The sequence below is a fragment of the Chaetura pelagica genome, unplaced genomic scaffold, assembly GCF_000747805.2.
Source record: "Chaetura pelagica isolate M959 unplaced genomic scaffold, ChaPel_1.0 scaffold126, whole genome shotgun sequence".
Lineage (NCBI taxonomy): Eukaryota > Metazoa > Chordata > Aves > Apodiformes > Apodidae > Chaetura > Chaetura pelagica.
In genome coordinates this window covers 2,908,731-2,928,196 of record NW_009953787.1, presented here as the reverse complement: position 1 = coordinate 2,928,196, position 19,466 = coordinate 2,908,731, and the positions used below count along the sequence as shown (strand labels likewise).

At 35.3% G+C, this 19,466-nt stretch overlaps 1 protein-coding gene across 1 annotated transcript in view; it reads right to left on the bottom strand.

Moving 5' to 3' along the window:
- Window positions 1–16,730, bottom strand: part of PRKX (protein kinase, X-linked) — a 30,509-nt gene extending 13,779 nt beyond the window's left edge. Inside the window, exons 1-4 of the mRNA XM_010001030.1 lie at window positions 16,583–16,730; window positions 8,776–8,944; window positions 7,273–7,536; window positions 1,172–1,291 (exon numbers count right to left, since the gene is read on the bottom strand). Of these exons, the coding sequence (XP_009999332.1) occupies window positions 1,172–1,291; window positions 7,273–7,536; window positions 8,776–8,944; window positions 16,583–16,730 (701 nt within the window). The remainder of the gene's footprint in view (window positions 1–1,171; window positions 1,292–7,272; window positions 7,537–8,775; window positions 8,945–16,582) is intronic.
- Between the last annotated feature and the right edge of the window lie 2,736 nt (window positions 16,731–19,466).

Below are 19,466 nucleotides of genomic sequence, written 5' to 3'. Positions count from 1 at the left end.
GATAAAGTCTTGATGCTATTGGGTGGACATCTTCACAGCAGAGATGTGATGCATCGGAGTGCTGAAGTGATCAGCCACCAGGGGAACTGTCTGCTCAGGGAAACTCAGGAGCTTGCCCAAACACCAGAGCAGTCACCAGTTACTCTTACTGACAGTACTGTAATAAAGCAAAGGAAGATTAAATCCATACAATGATGTTTTTGTTCTGGCCACATTATGGACCTGCAGATCCAGAAGGAAAGGCCAGAGAGGCAAGCAGTCCAGTGCTCACAGAGGGAGCACGCACAGAGCACGCTGTGCATAGTGCCGAAAAGACGTTCTAATGACCACGAAACTGAAACTAATGAAATATACTACATTTCTTCTAAAGCTATGAAAATCCTGCTTCCACCTGCATTTGTTTGACTGTGCCAACCATGACAAAACCAATTTCTTTCAAAATTCTTTCAGCCAAGATAAAAAACAAGGAAAAAACATGCAGATGCCTTGCTCTCCACACCGTTAATCACTTTACTCGGAATCGTGTTCCTTTTTTGAAACCAGAGCAAATTAAGACAAGTACTTTTACCACCTTAATACTTAAAATCAGAAACAGTTAATTACATTAATTCCAGAAAGTCTCTCTTCAGTTTGCACCTGTGTATTTTGGAAACACTGCTCATGAAGCAAATTTCAAAACATTAAAAGCAGCATCTAAGCAAACTAATTTCCAAATAAACTATTTAAGATTTTCCCTGTTCTTTTTTTCTTCAGTTTAAAGAAAACAGGAGGTCAGTAGTAATATAAGCTGTACTAATGAAAGTCTTCCTACTTGTCTCTATGCATTTTATAATATATATAATAATATATATAATATAAAATAATATATATATATTGCATATTTTAAATGCAAATACTACTTCACTATACTAGAAATTAGAGAAAACCTGAATTTCCAAAATAGATAAGAAAAATTATCTTAAAAAATTAAAAACCAAAGCTGACAAACTCAGTAACCTAAAAAAATCCCCCTAACAGTGATCTGTGTTCTTTTGTACAGCTTCTCAATTCCTGACTTCAGAGGTAGAAATGAGACTGGTATGTCAATACTAAATGTAAACAGAACTAGTACAGAATCCCATATCACTGTATTACATAATATTGCTGTGATATAGTAATGTTTATCACTTACCCTGACAACATCTCAAATATAAGAATTCCTAGGGCCCACCAATCCACAGCTCTTCCATGGCCTTTGCTTTGTATAACTTCGGGTGCAAGGTACTCAGGAGTGCCACAGAGTGTCCACGTCCTGGGAGGAAAAGAAGAAAAAAAGCCACAAAACAAAACCAGACTGAAGTGAAAATGAAATAACAGTAACAGTAGACACACACAGGAAGCACCCAACTTATAAATGTGTATTTATTGTATATAATGACAAGAGAAAAAAGAAAGGTCCCTAACAAGATCTAAAAGACTGCTTTGATCATGCCCTCCAATTCTCCTGTAACAGATATCTGGAAATTAAGAAACTTTTTGGTTTCAGGAAACATCTGCACACTGACTCTCCAACTGCTGGTACAGTATTATTTATATTCATTAGGCTATACATTGCTTTGAAATTACTAACAGTGGTTTTCAATCTGCAAGTTCACTTACTAATTATGCCAGGCCCAGCAAAAGGCAAGCTTATTTTCCTTTTCCAGCAAAAGGAAAAAATTTTCTTTAAAAAACCAAAGGCAATAGGGGGAGATAATAAAGTAGTAGTTTAAAGCAGCAAACAGCTGCAGACATGAGTAAGATTTCTTTTACAATCCAACATTCACAAATATCGAAATACAACCCATCATCACCTCTACAATATACATTAGAAGAAAAAAACCCCACATTTTTAATTATTTAAAATATGCACAAGGTGCATTTAAAATATGTACAAGTTAAGCAAGTGTGAGATATGTAAATAATACTATTTTTTATATATTTTAATGTAATTTTTACTCACAGCTTTTTAAATATAAGTTCAGGATATAAAAATGTTATATTGCTACCTGAAATGTATGTTTTAAATTCTATAAATCCATGAAATAAATTGAAGCTAGACAGTTAATATTTACAAAGACCAAACTATAGTTTGAAACAAAGAATATTCTGAAACTGTTTACTTCACAAATGTCAACTTTTCTTCACAAAAATACCCATGCAGAATTTACCTGGCTTCACTACCTGAATCTATGTTTAAATATGGGTAGAAAAAAAAAAAGTGCTCTCATTCTGATGAAATTACACAACCCTGTTAGCAAGTCAGAAGATGAAACTGAAAAAGTGGTCACCAATTCAACAGAGGATGAAATAACAGAATAGAATAAGAAATAAAAAAATGCATTGCATTTTCAAAAAAATTCTAGTGAAGACATGACAAAGAATACAGTTACAAAATTAATGGTCACTGCCCACAGCAAAAGAAAAATAAACTCTCATTGTTTTATTTTTGAGTGCAGGAAGATTCTTCTCAAATCAAACCAGTAACATGGTCCTGATTAAATGCATTAAGATGAACAGCATTCACCTTTAAATACATGCTCCTTTCAACTTCCAGTTTTACCTACCACTGTTCTACTAAGCTTAACAAAACTTTTTTTTCCTAACCATAAACAATATTCAAGATGCACCTTACAACTGTCAACATGTTTTAAAAAGATTAAATATTGCATTTCTCTGAGATTTCAGAATTACTACAAACAGAATGTCTGGGTATTTTTTTTTCTTGTCTTTGTTTTATTTGGTTGGGCTTTTTTTAAGTCTTAGCTCTGATTTAAAAAAAATAGTTAGGATGAAGGAAAAGGTGCTGTATGGTCAGTCAAGACTTTAAGTTAAGATTTATGATATACAGAGTTGAACTTCTTTAAGCTTGATTTTAAGATGGTAAAAGCTAAATTACTCCAGCTAAACTGTCAGAATGTGTTAAGACACACTGCACCCATGTGCTCCATGGTTCTTGCAACTACATTCATTAGTGCAACGAATACATCTTTAACTTTTATCCTAAAAAGGGTGGCATAATTTTTATTGCTAGAAAATAAATATAAACTCTAACTTTCCAAATCTAGCACATACAAGAGAATTCTTACCTACAGCACTGCTTTACACAATACTGCCATCTAGCAGTTGTCTAGGTCAGGACTAGGTAACTACGAGAAACAGCAAAGCTTTTCCTGTTTTTTTTAAAAAGATGTACAACAGTCCATCATATGAATGTTTATTCATACTGATTGTGCCAGCTCTGCAAATGAAGCAGCTTCCAGTTTTATTCTATCTGAGGGAAAAGGGCTGTAGAAATAAGCAGAAAGGACAGGCATATTTGTTTTAATGAAGGAGGTTTGCAGGACAACATCCTTCAGGGGTCCTCCTTTCTAAACATTGCCAGCACTATGAATGTACAAATTCAGCGAAGGTGCACTCCTTCATCAAGGTTTTCATCCCTTATGAAGGTAATTTACGTATAAAAAACTTAGTCTGATCACAGAATTTGCTGGTGAAAATGTAACTAAAAAGACATTCAATTATCATACAGGTAAACCATAAAAGCTATTTTTTTTTAATTCAAGTACGGACAGAACAACATAACTTGCATTCCTCTAACTGCACTAGGAAATCAAATTTATTACCACCAGTAGGTCATATACATCTCTTAATTTCAATCATGAAATTTATGTTCCTCAATATACAAAATATTGGGGGAAGTTCAAATTCTTTGTCAAGCTGTATATTTATGCTATAAGATCATAACTTGTATTGCCTCTTCTGTTGCTCATGAAGCAAGCTATTTAATAGTTTGAAAAATTTATCAAGTAAATTCTATAAAAAGATCCAATAATCTTAAGTATTTTAAATAATTATTTCATAACTGTTGCATATTCATCTGAAAATCCAGATCATCCTTTTGAAGATGAATTATACAGCTGAAAATTAAGAAAAGAGTGTTTCCTCCAAACTGCTACAGAAAGTCCATTGTTCTCTGTTTTCAAGATAAATGCTGAAATACAGTAGTTGATAAGGTTGAGTACATAACTTTAAAATATGAAAATAAATAACTAAAAGAATCTACTCTGGTTACAAAAATAAGCTATAAAATAATACTGTAAGTCCCACAAATATTATTTGAAGAAGTCTTGATAGTTAACGTATTTTGTCGTTCTACACCATTCAGCATCCACCTCAGTAGTCCCTAACAGGCTTCCTGCATACAAGCCAGAGATTAACAGCAATGTCCTTTTCAGTATCCTCTTCTGGAAGTTTCTCTACAGTTACATTCAATGAAGATTGCTTTGTTTGCAGCCCACAGAAGTTTGTTTTGCAATATATTCTTGCTTCTACAGTGCCAAACAACACAGGTTGCAAACAAGACATGCTGTGTCTTGTTTTTTTCTCTTCAATCCACTCTGCAGAACAATCACGCACATCCAGCATAAGGAACAGTACAAAAGTAACTCCAATTATCTTTAAGGTTAATCACTTCTCAATTTTCCAGGAAGACTTTCATAGTTTAAAATCATCCATTCTTTCTTATGAATATAAACCGAAAAAAATAAAAGTAACATTTCATACAAAACCTAAATATTAATAAAAAATCATTAATGCCCTACTTTACCTACAACTTTTGTAACACTGTGAGTGAAATCTGTGCATAAAAATTAGAAAATAATAGGAACTTTAGTTTTGTGCTTCTCTGAAAGAGCACAAGAATAAAAAAACAACAAAAACAAAACAACCCCTCCCCCCAGAAAAAGAACCCACCAAACAACAAAACACAAAAAAAACAATTGAGAAAGTTCAGAAACATGTTTAATGTATATGCTATACCCAAAAAGTGGTCTTTGCTTTCCAGAAAAATAAAAGCCTAAAAATTGCTATAAAGTTCAAAGCAAATCCTTTCTTCATCCTTCAAATGTTTAATGTATATGCTATACCCAAAAAGTGCAGCAGAAAAATCCTTTCTTCATCCTTCAGGTAACAATCATTTATAAACACCTCCTCTGTGTCTTTTTTCATGACATTGCCATTTTTTTTTTTAACTAGTGGCACATCTATTTTTTGTGAATGCCATTGCAAGAAACTGAAAAGGTTATTAAGTCTTCAGCTCAGCAGCAACAAAGTGGAAAAAAGAAGCTCAGACCACAGCAGTTGAGACCAAGACACACTGTTCCAGTGAAAAATTTTAAATTTTTAAAAGTACATTATAACCAAAAAGCAAGAGACAAGGACAAAGAGAGAACATATCAATAAGAAACAAAAGGAGAGAAGAAAACCTCATCTCGTTCCTCTTTTTTTAGGAAAAAAAAATAAATATAAAAATTGGAGTCTAGCCCTTCAGAAAGTGTACTAAGAAAGGAAATTTGCAGGCTGCCCCCCATGCAGAAAAGCATCTTAATTGTTGCTGGAAATGTCACACATGGAAAAAAGAAGACAGGAAAACATATACAGCAACATCTCAGTTAAGCAACTGGACAAAAATTCATGAGAATTACTTTGTATCATGAATGTGTAATTTTACTGAAGGTCTTCTGCAGTCAGTTTTATTTTACATTATGTCTTCCCTAGGAATACATTTGTTGGTACTAACTGGAAAATATCCTGACAGCTGTTTACAAAACATACTGTTTTATTTTTGTAATTCTTACATACTATATGTATATATAAACACATGTGTACATGTGTTCATGTGTACAGACATCTTACATGCATAGAAATGACAAAACATCTATACTTTTGATCAAGTGGTCTATGTAATAAAATAACGTGATGTAGTGCATTAGTAAATAAATTGCTAACACTGTATTTTTTACAGTGAAAAACAGCTGTGTGAAAATTACTACAGCTACTGGTGAGAATATAGTTCAAAAGAACTTCAAAACCAACACAAAAACTGAAACCAGACTTGCAAAGGTAAAGTCAAAGTACTTGCCCTTCTCAAGTTTATAGGTAAATCTACTATTCATATAAAACTACTATAGTGCTTGCTCTATGATTCAATTCAACACAAACTGATCAACTCCACTGCCCCCCGGATACGGAACGCAAAAAACCCCAACAATTAAAAACAGTAGTGGAAACTCGTTTTGATGTTGAAAAATGTATTTGAAAAAATTTACTCTTATAGATTAATCTTCCAGATGGAAAAATTTACTCTGATGCAAACTACTATCTTACTTAATGGAGGGTTACTTCTGTTGTGCCTTAAATCCACAGAAATCCAAATTAAGAATAACCACTAAGTGGCAGTATCTACATGTAAAGCGAAAGTACTAATAAATTTGTATGAAAATGTCTTTTAAAGAGATCATCCTTTCTTACCTGGAAGTAGCCTTACTTCCTCCTGCAGAAAGTTAGTTTGGTTCAGAAACAAAATATATACAAATAAAAAGCTAACACTGTGCACACTGAACTGTTGTAAAAGCAGCATCAAACAGGTAAAGAGATGAGTGAAGAGGATGAGCACCTGTGTAACACCTAACTCGCTTACTAGGCTGCCTCAAATAGAACAATTAGATATGGTCACACTCAGAAGGTGGCCCAAGAACATAATACTAAACCTTGTAACACCACTTTCCTAGTTTTTTCCTTTTTTGTAATTTTTAATTCCAATGACATCTCTTGCTTCCTTTTAAGAACATGTATTTTAATCATTGAAGAGTAATTCAAAAGGAGAGAATCAAGAAGTAACTCGGCAAAAAACCCACTGCATAATCAAAACTTTACATATGCTAGTAAAACAGATGTAAGGCTGACACTACTCATGATGCAGTTAGTTACAGAAATCACTTCTGCTGAAGTTGGCCCGACTGTTTTTGTCTAGATTTTGCAGTTTCCTTTAGCAACAGGCTAGTAAAAACACAGTTCACAGCTTTAAAATATTATTCTCATGCTTTAAAAAAATCTTTCTAAAATAAAGATAGTATCTCAATAAATAAATATCTCGGTATTTGCTCATATTGCTTCACTTAACTCCCTTTTTACAAGATGACTGCTGAAAACCTAAATATACAAAACTACTAATATAAAAATGTTGTTCTATAGTAGCTTATCTGTGATATTTTTCCTAGTTAGACCTAAGGTGCAATACTGGCTTCCACGCAGCCATTTTAAGATGTCAGTTTCCTTCGTATTAAGGAATTTTATATGTGTGAATCACATAGGAGTCTTAGGGTGAAATGCTGAGCTCTGAAAGAAACATTTTTTTTTTCTTCCAACTGTTTAACATGCAAAACATAATTACCATAAAAAAACCCTACTTACCTATCCACCAGCTTTTTAGCAAATCCAAAATCAGTAAGCTTGATATGTCCTTCTTTGTCTAGTAATATATTTTCAGGTTTCAAGTCTCTGTAAACTATTTCTTTGGAGTGCAGGTACTCTATTGCACAAATAATTTCTGTAGAGTAAAACAGTCCTGTGCTGTTGTTGAAACGTCCCATGTTGCGCAGGTAACTGAAAAGTTCTCCTCCTGGCACATATTCCATTAACATATATAAAAAACGTTCATCATGATTGGTCCAAAATCTGGAATTAAAATATTATATCAAATTATATCTCTGATTTGCTTTAGAAGAAAATGTCTGTAAAATTATCTCTGTTGCACCAATTATGTACATGATTAATTTATGGTTCCTATTCTGCAAATACTAAGACCCCAAGAATCTAGCATTCCTGATGAGCACAGCACAGGCCAAGAAAGAAAATCCAACTGATAGACTCTACTGCATTGTACAAAATGGGTGTCTGCCAAGCGCCTAATAACTAACTTATATTTCTAGTCTGTTAAGACCAAACAATTCTTACACACCTTCATGGTATTTAATGAAATATTGCCAGAGTGATACGGAATAAGCAGAATCTGCTTTTTTAAAGATATTAATGATAATATGTTTTTAAAAACAGGACACCAGAGAGTTCTCCTTCCCCTCTCCTATCCCTTCCTGGAAATATACAGCCCTAACTAAAGCAGCAGATCACAATGCTTTTTCTTTTGCAATATCTTTAACAAAAGCAATAGAAAATAAAAAATTACAGCAGAACAAGATTTATTTCTTTACCTCAGAACTAATCTAATGATAAGTATCTTGAATTCCTCAGACTGTTGCCTTTAATCTAATAACTATTATTGTGGCACATTAATTACTAGATGCAGTAAGGAGCAGCTAAGGAAGAAAGAAAATAATTCCATGTGGTTTTCAAATTATTCATTACAAAATACAGGAATCTTCTCTTGCACATTACCCAAAATTAAGCTGTTTTTCTTTCTGCCCACATTAAACAACTCATAAGCCACACACCCAAACGTAACTTGACAGTTCAGAAGAAAATAGGTATCTAGTAACATCTTGAAGACTATTCTACCTTTTCAGAACAAATAGCTATCCCTATTAATATGGTAATAGATAAAGAACCTGTATCCCTATCTACTTTATTGATATCAGATTAGAAGTTACTTGAGCTTCTAGTAACTGCTTCTGCAGTATCACAAAAATGGAAAGATCAAATGTCTTTTTCTACAGCACAAAAATAAGAGACAGAGTAAAACTTATAAACTATTGCATAAATGCCTAAATTATGTCTTTTGATTTAAAATTATTGATCCTTCTATAATATTTTAATCTGAAGTCTGTTTTAGTCTAGATTACACAATACATATTAAAAGCTTGGTTGAGGGTTAAGTACAAAAGAACTTGCAAAGAGACGAACAATTTAACTGCACTTTAGACATAAAGTAAATAAATTTTTAAAAATACAACAACTTACAATCTGATCAAAAAGGGGTGGTTGACTTCTTTCAGGACTGATTTTTCATTGTGCACATGTTGTTCTTGCTTCAGTCGAATGACATCAGGAATGCTCATCACTTTCAGTGCAAAGTAACGTTTGGCCATTTTTTCCTTCACCAGATGAACACGCCCAAAGGTGCCTGTGCCTGAAATGTCAAAGAAGAAACAAACATATTGTAAAAATAAAAAGAAAAAAGCAAAGGTAATAAATAACTAACAAAATTAAACCCTACAGGAGCCTACAGGAACTCAGTTACTGGTTTGAGTTTAATTTTTTTCCCCTTATCAATATACTAGTATTATCTTCTTCACCTGTTTCCATACATTTTTTTTCTTGGGATTTCTCAATTTTTAGTGATAATGTTTTAATAAAAATAATAGTATTGTGATGCTGCCACTCTTTGGATAGAGACTGGAAGCATTTATTGCAAAGAAGAGAAGTGATCCTGAGAAAGGGTAAAGGAGATGTATTAATTAAAATATATGAAATACCTAAGATTCAGACATAACCAATATAAGTAAAACACACAGACCTGTTCTCAAGTGCAGAAGAAATGCTGGGAAACACTGTCAAATTTCAGAGATCAGTTTTAACTTAGATAAGGCAAGAAGGCATAAACTCAAAACTAGCATTCAGCTTATTGCATCCACAGTATGTGGCATAAGAGAAAAAAAAAACACACAAAAACATCACTGACCAAGAATGTCATGTTCAAGTGTAATGGATTTAATTATTCTTCAACACAAGAACTACCTTACTTTCCAGTTAATATTTATTAAAACAAGGTACCTAGAAATCAATCAGTTTAAAATGTAGGAACTCATAACACAAAGTACAGAATATACAAAAATCATTTAAACAACAAAAAGAATTCAAAATATTTATCTACCAAGTTTTAGAGACTGAGAACAGCTGTCTGCAATTATTCAGGTGAGTAGATTATTCCCTTAAATGTGCACAGTGAGGTGAAATGACTCAGTAGGATAAGGGATGGGAAAAAATATTTAGAAGTTGCTAATCCATTTGAAAAGAAATTAAGAAAAAATTGCTTATTGTGCTGCATCACTATATTACACAGAAACTAGATTTCAGGCACCGTTTTTTTTGTGGGTAATGTACTCCTGTTTCAATTCACTCTTTAAAAGAAAAAGGAAAATAAAGACAAAGTCCTGTAAATAATGTATTATGCACTTCTCTATTCAATACAGTAGTCATTAAAGTTCCTTTTAAGTGCACTGCACTCAAGACAATTATACATAACAACTATTTCTTTTAGCTTGAAATGAAAGATAAAGCCAGCCCATTTGGCCACACTGCTATTTATACTGCAGCACAGTGAGTGTTATACATTTGAAGATGAACACACATTTCAGCTCGTTGGGTGGTTGCTCATTGTTTGGTTTTTTTTGCTCATTAAACAAAGCCATGTAGGTTCCAGCAGAACAGCACTCCAGATAATTTTAATCCTATTCCCTGACTGAAATATGTGCCACTATAAAGGACAGTTGGCATTCAAAATAATGATCTAATTTGTAAAAAGTCACTCTGTTTTTCAGGAACACTCTCCAAGAAAGTAAAAAATCCTATAGTTAAGCTCATAGTTTTTCCTTTCTTTGCACATACCCTAGAAAGGCAGCCTATAGACCTGTTTCAGGATTATTAACTGTTATGTCAATAGATTTCAGATTGTGCTGACTGGTTATGATCAGTCTATGTACTACAAGATAATTTTCTAAGACGTGTAGTAGGTTCCAGAAATTAGTATTATGGGAAAGGAAATAAGACTTTTGAGAGAGAGGCGAGAGAGACTAAAAAATGAATTTACAAAACTGTATTACTTAGGGAGGAAAAAACAGGATTTTTTTTGCCTCTGGTAGGTTCAAGAAACTTGAGAATGCATATAAATATATATAATTTATTTTCTGTATGGGTATTCTCACTTAAAGCATTTGCATTTTATTGAACAGTTAATTCTTTCCAGTCACTTATCATACTGTTTAAGAGTCTAGCATTTAGTAAAAAAAAAACAAAACAAAATACCAAGTAGAAACTAACTGCTTCAACCAGTTTTAGGGAACTTTGAGCTCCATTACCAATACAGCTTTCAAGATAAAAATTCTCATGACACAAAACCACTAAGTATTATAGTTGTCCAAGCACAAAAGATTCTATCAAAGTAGTTTTACATTCCCACCTGTCCTGAGTTACAGTTCTTTAACCATGAAAATTGTAAATGGGTCTCAGATAAAGCCTGCTGTTATAGTGAAGTAGGGCACCAGGCTACCCTGGAAAATTTATCATGCAATCAAATCCTTTAACAATGTAGTCACATTACATTACTATACCTGTAAACAACCTTATTTTCACAGGGTGGGCTTCTGCATTAAAAAAAAAAAAAAGAAACAAACAACACCAAAAAAATGAAAAGCCAAGTTTCCAAGCAGAGCCCTCTTTTAAGGTTACGTAAAATACTGATTATTTATATCTTTATTAAATGCATAGGCAAAAAAAAGGACTATTATAATATTACAGAATTAGGAGCTGAAATTTAAGTTCTGAGTAACATCAGTCAAGAATACCCATAGCTTCATTAAACTCTACAACTAAAAATAATTTTCAATTTTGGGGACTTTCAAAGATTAACTCAGGAAAATCAGCACTACCAACTCTTTTTATTACTTAATGTGATGTTCATATGCATATGATTTTAACTGGTTTTGTATGCATTTTGATACTTGTATGTACAAAGTGCTTCCATAGACATATTCAACAGGAAAGTCAGAAGTGAACACATACCTAATTGTTCCTCAGTCTCTAGTTTCTCACGTTTCATGTCTTGTTTTATTTGTCCTAGAAATTTTTGTTTTAGGATGCTTTAACTTTTCATTATGCTATTGTCTAACTTTACAAATGGTGATCCTCAGAAACAACAGCAGTAATAATAGTAGGATCCCAAGTAACGTTTGTTTTCAAAGAAGGACCTGTTGGGGACTTACTTAGCAATAGTTCTAACCTGGAAACACAGCCTCTTTAAAAGTGTCTCTGCCAAAAGCAGCAAAGCCTGGCAGGCTGTTCCAGAATAGTGGCAAGCATCTCATCTAGAGAGTCCCTGGGAAAACCAGAAGACCACACAGGCAAGAAAACTCAACATCCCTAACCAGTTTTATTGTTGAACTGATTGCAATTTTTTTCAAACATCTTTAGCCCAATTTAAAGCAACTATGGAAAATGAGAAGACAATACAGACCAATAAGTCATCTAACATTTGTTTTCAGATGTCTCTTCCCATAATATGAATTTTCTCCTATTCAAGTCTTTTCATAAAAATTCATTAGGCCTACATCAGCTGGTAGTAACAGTACCCAGACACACAACCACCACCCTCGCAGCACTTTTAACAAACAATACACTCTCTTTAGGCCCTAAAGAAAAATATTAGTGATGTTCTGGAATTTGCTTACACCATTTAAACTGTGCAGTCAAACTCCCTGTACTGCAAAGAGAAGCAAAGAGCATGGCGAGTAGTACTTATTTTTTTCAATCAAGAAAAAAGTACTTCAACCATGTGGGGCTATTAAAAAGTGGGAGAAGGAGTAACATGATGAAACTGAAGTTGTATAAAAGTATGCAAATGAGGTTTAATGTATGCCTTTGCACAGCCACATACAAGACTAATTGCGGAGTTCTTTTTTTTTTATGCTTAGCCAGTCTTCAGACAACCAGAAAAATTTTGCATATGAAGATCACTACAATTCAAATACCTCACTTCAAACTTCTGGTCAGGATCTTCTGCTCACACTGTCAGCCATTTCTGCAAAGATTTTTAAAATTCTCTTCTTTGCAAATGTGGGGAGGAACAGGAAGGAACATGATGGTCAAGGCGGGATGCTGCAACAAGGTGGGGTTGTGGTTGTTCAGCAATCAAGAAAATCTGGCTATTTCATTGTTATTGTTTTGACCAGGTGGAAATTCTGCCCCTCACATTTATGGAAATAATACTAAAAAAATGGAAGCAGTAAGGTGACAGTATGCAAGATGGAGGCCCAGCTCCACAAATTTGAGGGAAGGATTTTGGAAGCAGAAATAGGCAGGGTTACTAGTCTTCTATCAAAGCACCACTGCCTCCTGCCCTCCAGGAAGAAGACAGTAAGCTTGTGGAACAGTTTCTGTTAATCCCCATGGAAGAAGTTGCCCTGATCACCTCAGAGCTCAGCTGTATCAGCTGGCTAAATTGACCCCTTGTGACAGAGAAAGAAACATTCCTTAGGATTACCTTAAAATAGAAATATTCTGTACTTGTTCATCTTGCAGCTAATAATGAAATAAAGTGTTTACAGATATACACAATATTCTACTGACACTTATTTAATGTTTATTGCAAATAAAGTGAACTTGAGGGACTGTGTTCAGTTCTGGATGAGTCTTGGAATCTATCAAGTACTATCCTGCTTTTTTTTTTCCTGCTGAAGGAAGAGCAATGGCTACACACACATACATGTCTACCTGTGTCTCTTTATTATAGCATGTAATGCCAGAGGTTTTAGAGTAAAAATGTGCTTACATCAGAAATTATACCTCATGAAAACAGCCGTTTTTAGAAGGCAGTAGTTTATTAGTGCAGTCCCCTTCTCTCTGCTATGGCATGCAGCCAACAAAGGTTTGAAGATTTCTGGCCACCAGCACCAAAAAGCAAGCAAAGAGTGCTTGTGCTATTCGCAAAATGTAACACTGATATTTTCAGGGCTAAATAGGCAAACTGGACAAGCATGCAAAATGCTAACCACTAATCAAGTATAATCTGTTTACATCAGAAACAATAAAAATGGGGGAGGCCAAAAACTGTGGAAGACCAGCTTGGTCTTGGTACCAACAGCAAGAAGGGAATTTGCAGTCTTACAACACAAGCAGGATTCCCTAAAGCTGTGCCAGAATACTGTAGCCAGCTTCCAGGATTCTATTCTCTTTGAAGCGTGGTAGAAAAGAATAAAGAATGTGGGAATATTTCTGATGCAATTTTAGGTACTTTTGATGCTAGGAAAACCGACCCTGCAACTCAACTAAAACAAATTGAGTAAGTAGTCATGTAATGACTGTTTTGCTATTGATGTAGGTGACTAATTTAATGCTCAGTTTGCCTCTTTATTTGCTCCCATTAATTCGGCCCAGCTGTTCCAGTTTCCCCATCCTTTTAATCCCCAGCTTTTCTTAAAACCATGTTTGCCTTGCTCAGATAGGTAACATCTGTTTCAATGAAGACTAAACTAGGTCATGTGAGCTCCATGGCCCTGAGAGCTGTTTTCTGAGTCCCAAAGGGGTTGTTCCTGACTTCTGCAGATGCCTACAAAAAGTATCAGATGTACTTGCTTTGTTTACAGTTAGAAGAAACGTGTCCTACTGTGCCACATATTAGTCTTCACTAGTAGCCACAAGCACAACAGACAATCCTGTTGAATATCAGGGATAAACTAAGCAAATTGTCTCAGATTACAAACTCACTATTAATGTCAAATTCTTCTGCCATTTAATCTCTATCTCATCTTGGAATAGAACTTGAATAGCCTAGCAATACATTTCTTAAAAGGGAGTGGGTGTTGTCAGTAAATCTTGACTAAGAAGGGGAAAAAGCAGCAAAACAAAGGAAACAGCCTGCCCAAACCGACTGGTGATCAGAAGATAAATATTTGAAAGACATGGGGAAACCACATGACACTAGCAACTGTGGGGTTCTACAACAAAAGATGTGTTTTGCACATGAGCAGGGTAACACAGACCAAGGAGGATGATTCTGGACATAACAGTAGCCAAGCTGGGGTTTTTTTCTTCATTTTTCAATTGAAAGACCAGTGTCAACTGAAAATATCTTGCAGACTATTACTCAGCCTTCTCAAGTTCAGTGCCTTCACAATGAACTATGAACTAGCTGTGGACTGATCACCGTAACTCTTTGCTGCTTCTACATGTCTATACCACTCCAGAGGGCCCTGATCTAAAGCTGAAAAGCATGCCAAAGAAATAAATAAATGTAGAGGTGGTTTTACAGGCTCCCTACTGTTCTGTTCAGAACTGTGTATCTAATTTTTTTCAATAATTTTACTATTTAAATAATTTTACTGCTGTAAAAAACTTCCACCTCTTTTCTGCTTGCAGATTCCAAAGATTTGACATATTTTCAGGTTCTTTCTTACTTGGTACAAAGGGAGCCTGTAACAGCATATGACTAAAACTACATTTAACAATATGGAATTTAGTATAGTCTCTTTCAAGCAATTGTGTATTTTTCTAACTCTTCTTTTGACTTCTGCTACCTGTGATTCAAGACATGTTGATATAAAGAATGTGGACAGACGAGTAGATGACAAGTTTTTCCTCCGTATTGAAAACAGGATACTGCAAAGTAATTATTACTCCTACTTCTACCTATTGCACATGAAGTGTTGATAGGCCCCAACTGCTTAACTGCAAAGATGTAAACATTTTATAAAATAGCTCAAATAGAAACCTTTTCCACTTAGAAACTAAGCTCTATACTACTTTTGCTGAACTAAATTTAGGCAGACTGTTGAAACAGCTTATTTTAATGATAACAAACCCCTGCTAAGAGTAAAATTTATCAAATCTGTATTGACCCTACTTAAAAACAACAAGGACTTGGAAGCGTCCCTTAGGTCCTCAAATAATAGGTCATTGTCATCCTCATCTTGGCCAGGAGGTCTGTAGTATATTCCCACAATGACATCCGCATTATTTGTTTGTCCCTTTATTTCTCACCCAAAGATTCACAACTGTGCAATTACTAACTGTGAGCTCCATATATTCCAGCCCTTCCATTTAATACAAAGCCACTCCCCCGCCTCATCTGCCCTGCCTATCTCTCCTGAACAGTCTGTACCCATCCAACAGGGCACTCCAGTCACAGAATTCATCCCACCAGGTTTCACTTATGCTCATAATGTCAAATCTCTGGGACTAGGCCAAGGCTTCAAAATCATCTTATTTATTCCTCATGCTGCATGCATTAGTGTAGGAACACTTCAGGTATGGTACGTTGTGGCCAACACCTTGCAAAGCAGAATGAGGGGTCCCAACTTGTTTCCTCAAGTTTTGTCATGCCATGCCATTACTAGGCATTGACAACCCTGGTTTTGTCCCCTACCCCCTTCCAAGCTAGTTTAAAGCTCTCCCAACAAGTGCCTGTGCTGGATGTTTTCCCCCCCCTCTGAGAAAGTCGCATATTGTCTCATTTTAGCATTCCAGGTCTTGACAACCCAAAAATCAAAGATCCCAATTTTTTTCTGCTTACACCACTCTCAGAGCCATGCATTGACCAGATGGATTTGTTTAGTCTTATTAATATCATCCCTTGTTAACAGGAAGATTGAGGAGATCACAACCTGAGCTCCTGATCCTTCAATGAAAAGTCCAAGGCTCTAAAATCTCTCTTAATTGTCCTCAGACTTCTGTTATTTCATCATTACCTGCTTGAACAACAAGTAACAGGTAGCAATCTGAGGGCCTTACTAGAGTAGGGGGTTTACAAGTAATGTCCCTTACCCAAGCTCCTGGGAGACAACAGAGTTGCCTGTGAATTGAGTCCAGTCTGCATATCAGGCCCTCTGGTCCCTTCAGAAGAGAGTTTCCTATTACAACTACCCTTGTTCTCCTTTTAGCAGAGGAGGTCACAATGAGGACTGCAGTTGGTTTAGTTTTGGGAGGCACTTCTACCTCAGAAGGACCTTCTCCATCCTTACCAGTAGTCTGTCCTTCTAGTTCCAGAATCTCATACCTGTTATAGGAGGTGCCAGACCTGCTTGTTGAATTTTCAGAGGCAGAAGGAACCCTCCTCCTGGTAGGTCCTCTTGCTTCCAGTCCTTGTCATCAGCAGACTCTTGACTTGTTAGCCTGCTTGGTTCTGGGTCCACCTGCTTCTCCATTGGAGTGGAGGTTCAAGACTCCTGAGAGTCTTGACACTGAAACGTGTCTGAAAGTAATCTATTGTTCTCTTGCCCATTTGCTCAAATGCTACATAGCCTGTTCTCTTTCTCCTCTAGCTTCTTCACTTGACAGCACAGCTCTTCAACAACTGCACAACTTTTACTGAAGGGACTGATTGTAAGCCCAAGGCACAAGACACTCCTAGCACCTGGTAACTTGAAGAGCTTACACAAGTATGCTGGTAGCATTTGTTGCCACTGTTAGCTGTGCCCCAATGGTCAGGAAGGAGCCCTGCCACTCAAACTGCCTCGAGCAAACTTCCTTGCCTTTCTCCTGTTCCAGGTCACTCTAGAGCCCTTTAAATCACCCACTGTTGCTCCACACCCCCTGCCATGCCTGATTGGCTGGGTGAGCTTCTGGGTTTTTGCCCTGGTTCTGGGTGGCTGCACAGGGTGTCTTGATCTCAGAAACTCCCCAATACAGGAGGCTCTCACTAAATTTAATTCCCACAATCAAATCTTAACCCAACAGGACAGTAAAGCTTCTTCTCTCAGCTTTTGTCATCACTTCAGTCTCCCTTCAGTCTTCACCTTCAGTTTCTCTATTTACAGGAAACATTTACAAAACCAATTTGGCTAATTTTTTACTCAAATTCAGCATGAAGATATTTAGCTTGGTTTCCATGAAAATAAATCACAATTTACTGTTTTATAAAGTCAAGGACAGACTTAAAACCTTTTCAAGTAACTTCAACTGAAGGAAACAGTCTTTAACATTTTACAAGTTTAATACAGCAGATCTATCACCTATTTCCTGCTATTTTGTGTGTTACCAAAAAATGAGGCACAGAAGGCTGTAGTTCATAAAACACAACTGCATGTGGATTTAAAAACAGATATACCAGCATAATTAATATTTAGCTGCAAAGGCTAGGCTGAAATCCAGATACACTAATATTCAGAAAGGAAATTCTATCAAACCAGCAGTGAAACCGAAGTTCAGTCGTGACTAATACCTACTTTTCCATGCTTAAGTTTAATCTTTTTTTCACTCAGACTTTTACCTTTCATTTTTTAAATTTCACTGACCTAGATCTAACTCAAAAGATAACAAAGAAAAACGCAAAACCAAAATACAAAACACCTCTGGACATTCACACTGAATTCAAAGCCTATATTCACTGAGTAGCAGTTGAAGGCCTCAAAGCATCAGAAAGTTTGTTCTTTGCATTCCACTTTAAGGTTGGTATTTTTAAAAAATTACAAACTGTATTTGGTTCTTCTTTCAAAGATAGAAGTTTACCACAGAGGATCACATAGCCCCCGATCATCTCTTTATGGCAGGGCACTAAAAGATACAATGGATATATGTCCTGAAAGGCTGCCATTGTTCTTGACCTCTTGCAATTTATGGTGGAAACTTAGAAAAATTCTTTTCACTATGAAAAAAAACCAACAGAAGTAGTAAATTTGCATTCTAACAGTGTGCAGGTAGTAACTCACCAGCTTGTTTGTACCCCAAACAAGCTGAGAGACTGTTTCTCCGTCTTTTACACAAACAACGAGCAGCATCTACAGACACTTTGGGCTGGAACTTCCTCACTTACTACAGAGCTAACTTTTGGACAAGTCAGGTGGAATTCCTTCCAGTCAGTTCATTCATCCAGTAAATTTTTTTTAAGATACTGATATTATTATTAAAAAGACATTATACTCAAGAAAGAAGATAAACTATTTTTACAAATATTTTTTGGCACTAAAAGATACAATGGATATATGTCCTGAAAGGCTGCCATTGTTCTTGACCTCTTGCAATTTATGGTGGAAACTTAGAAAAATTCTTTTCACTATGAAAAAAAACCAACAGAAGTAGTAAATTTGCATTCTAACAGTGTGCAGGTAGGAACTCACCAGCTTGTTTGTACCCCAAACAAGCTGAGAGACTGTTTCTCCGTCTTTTACACAAACAACGAGCAGCATCTACAGACACTTTGGGCTGGAACTTCCTCACTTACTACAGAGCTAACTTTTGGACAAGTCAGGTGGAATTCCTTCCAGTCAGTTCATTCATCCAGTAAATTTTTTTTAAGATACTGATATTATTATTAAAAAGACATTATACTCAAGAAAGAAGATAAACTATTTTTACAAATATTTTTTACTATTTTTACAAATAACTATTTTTACAAATAATCACAGCTTAAACCAGATCCAATTTGCAAGTTGCATTTACACATGCAATCTGTAATTTTACATGTTATTCAAGTTTATACCCCACAAGAGAGTCTTAGAAAGTACTTAAAACAATTCTTTACCTTACACTTGAGCTATTACGCAGACAAAAAAAAAAAGCTTTTTGATACAACTAAGCCCATTTCTGAAAATTTTATTTAGTTTGATCTGTATTTTGAGTGGGTTGTACTGAATACTAGAGATTTTATTATAGCATGCACAAAGGATTTAATGTTGCTACTATAGCAAAATTAATACCTTCCTGAAAGATGCAATTAGTTTCTTTGCATGTATATGCTATGAACAGTGCACCAGGCTACTGAAACCCTGTATTCTATCTTTCCTAAATTAAGTTTTGCAAAACAGTATCAAGCTATAATCCAGTAAGATTCTTCTCCTAAAATATTATTTCAATCTAGAAAAAAGCACTGCAAATGGATTTATTTTTGCTTAGGGGTTAATACACTAAGAATTAACAAGTGGAAAAAGTATTCCACAAAGGGA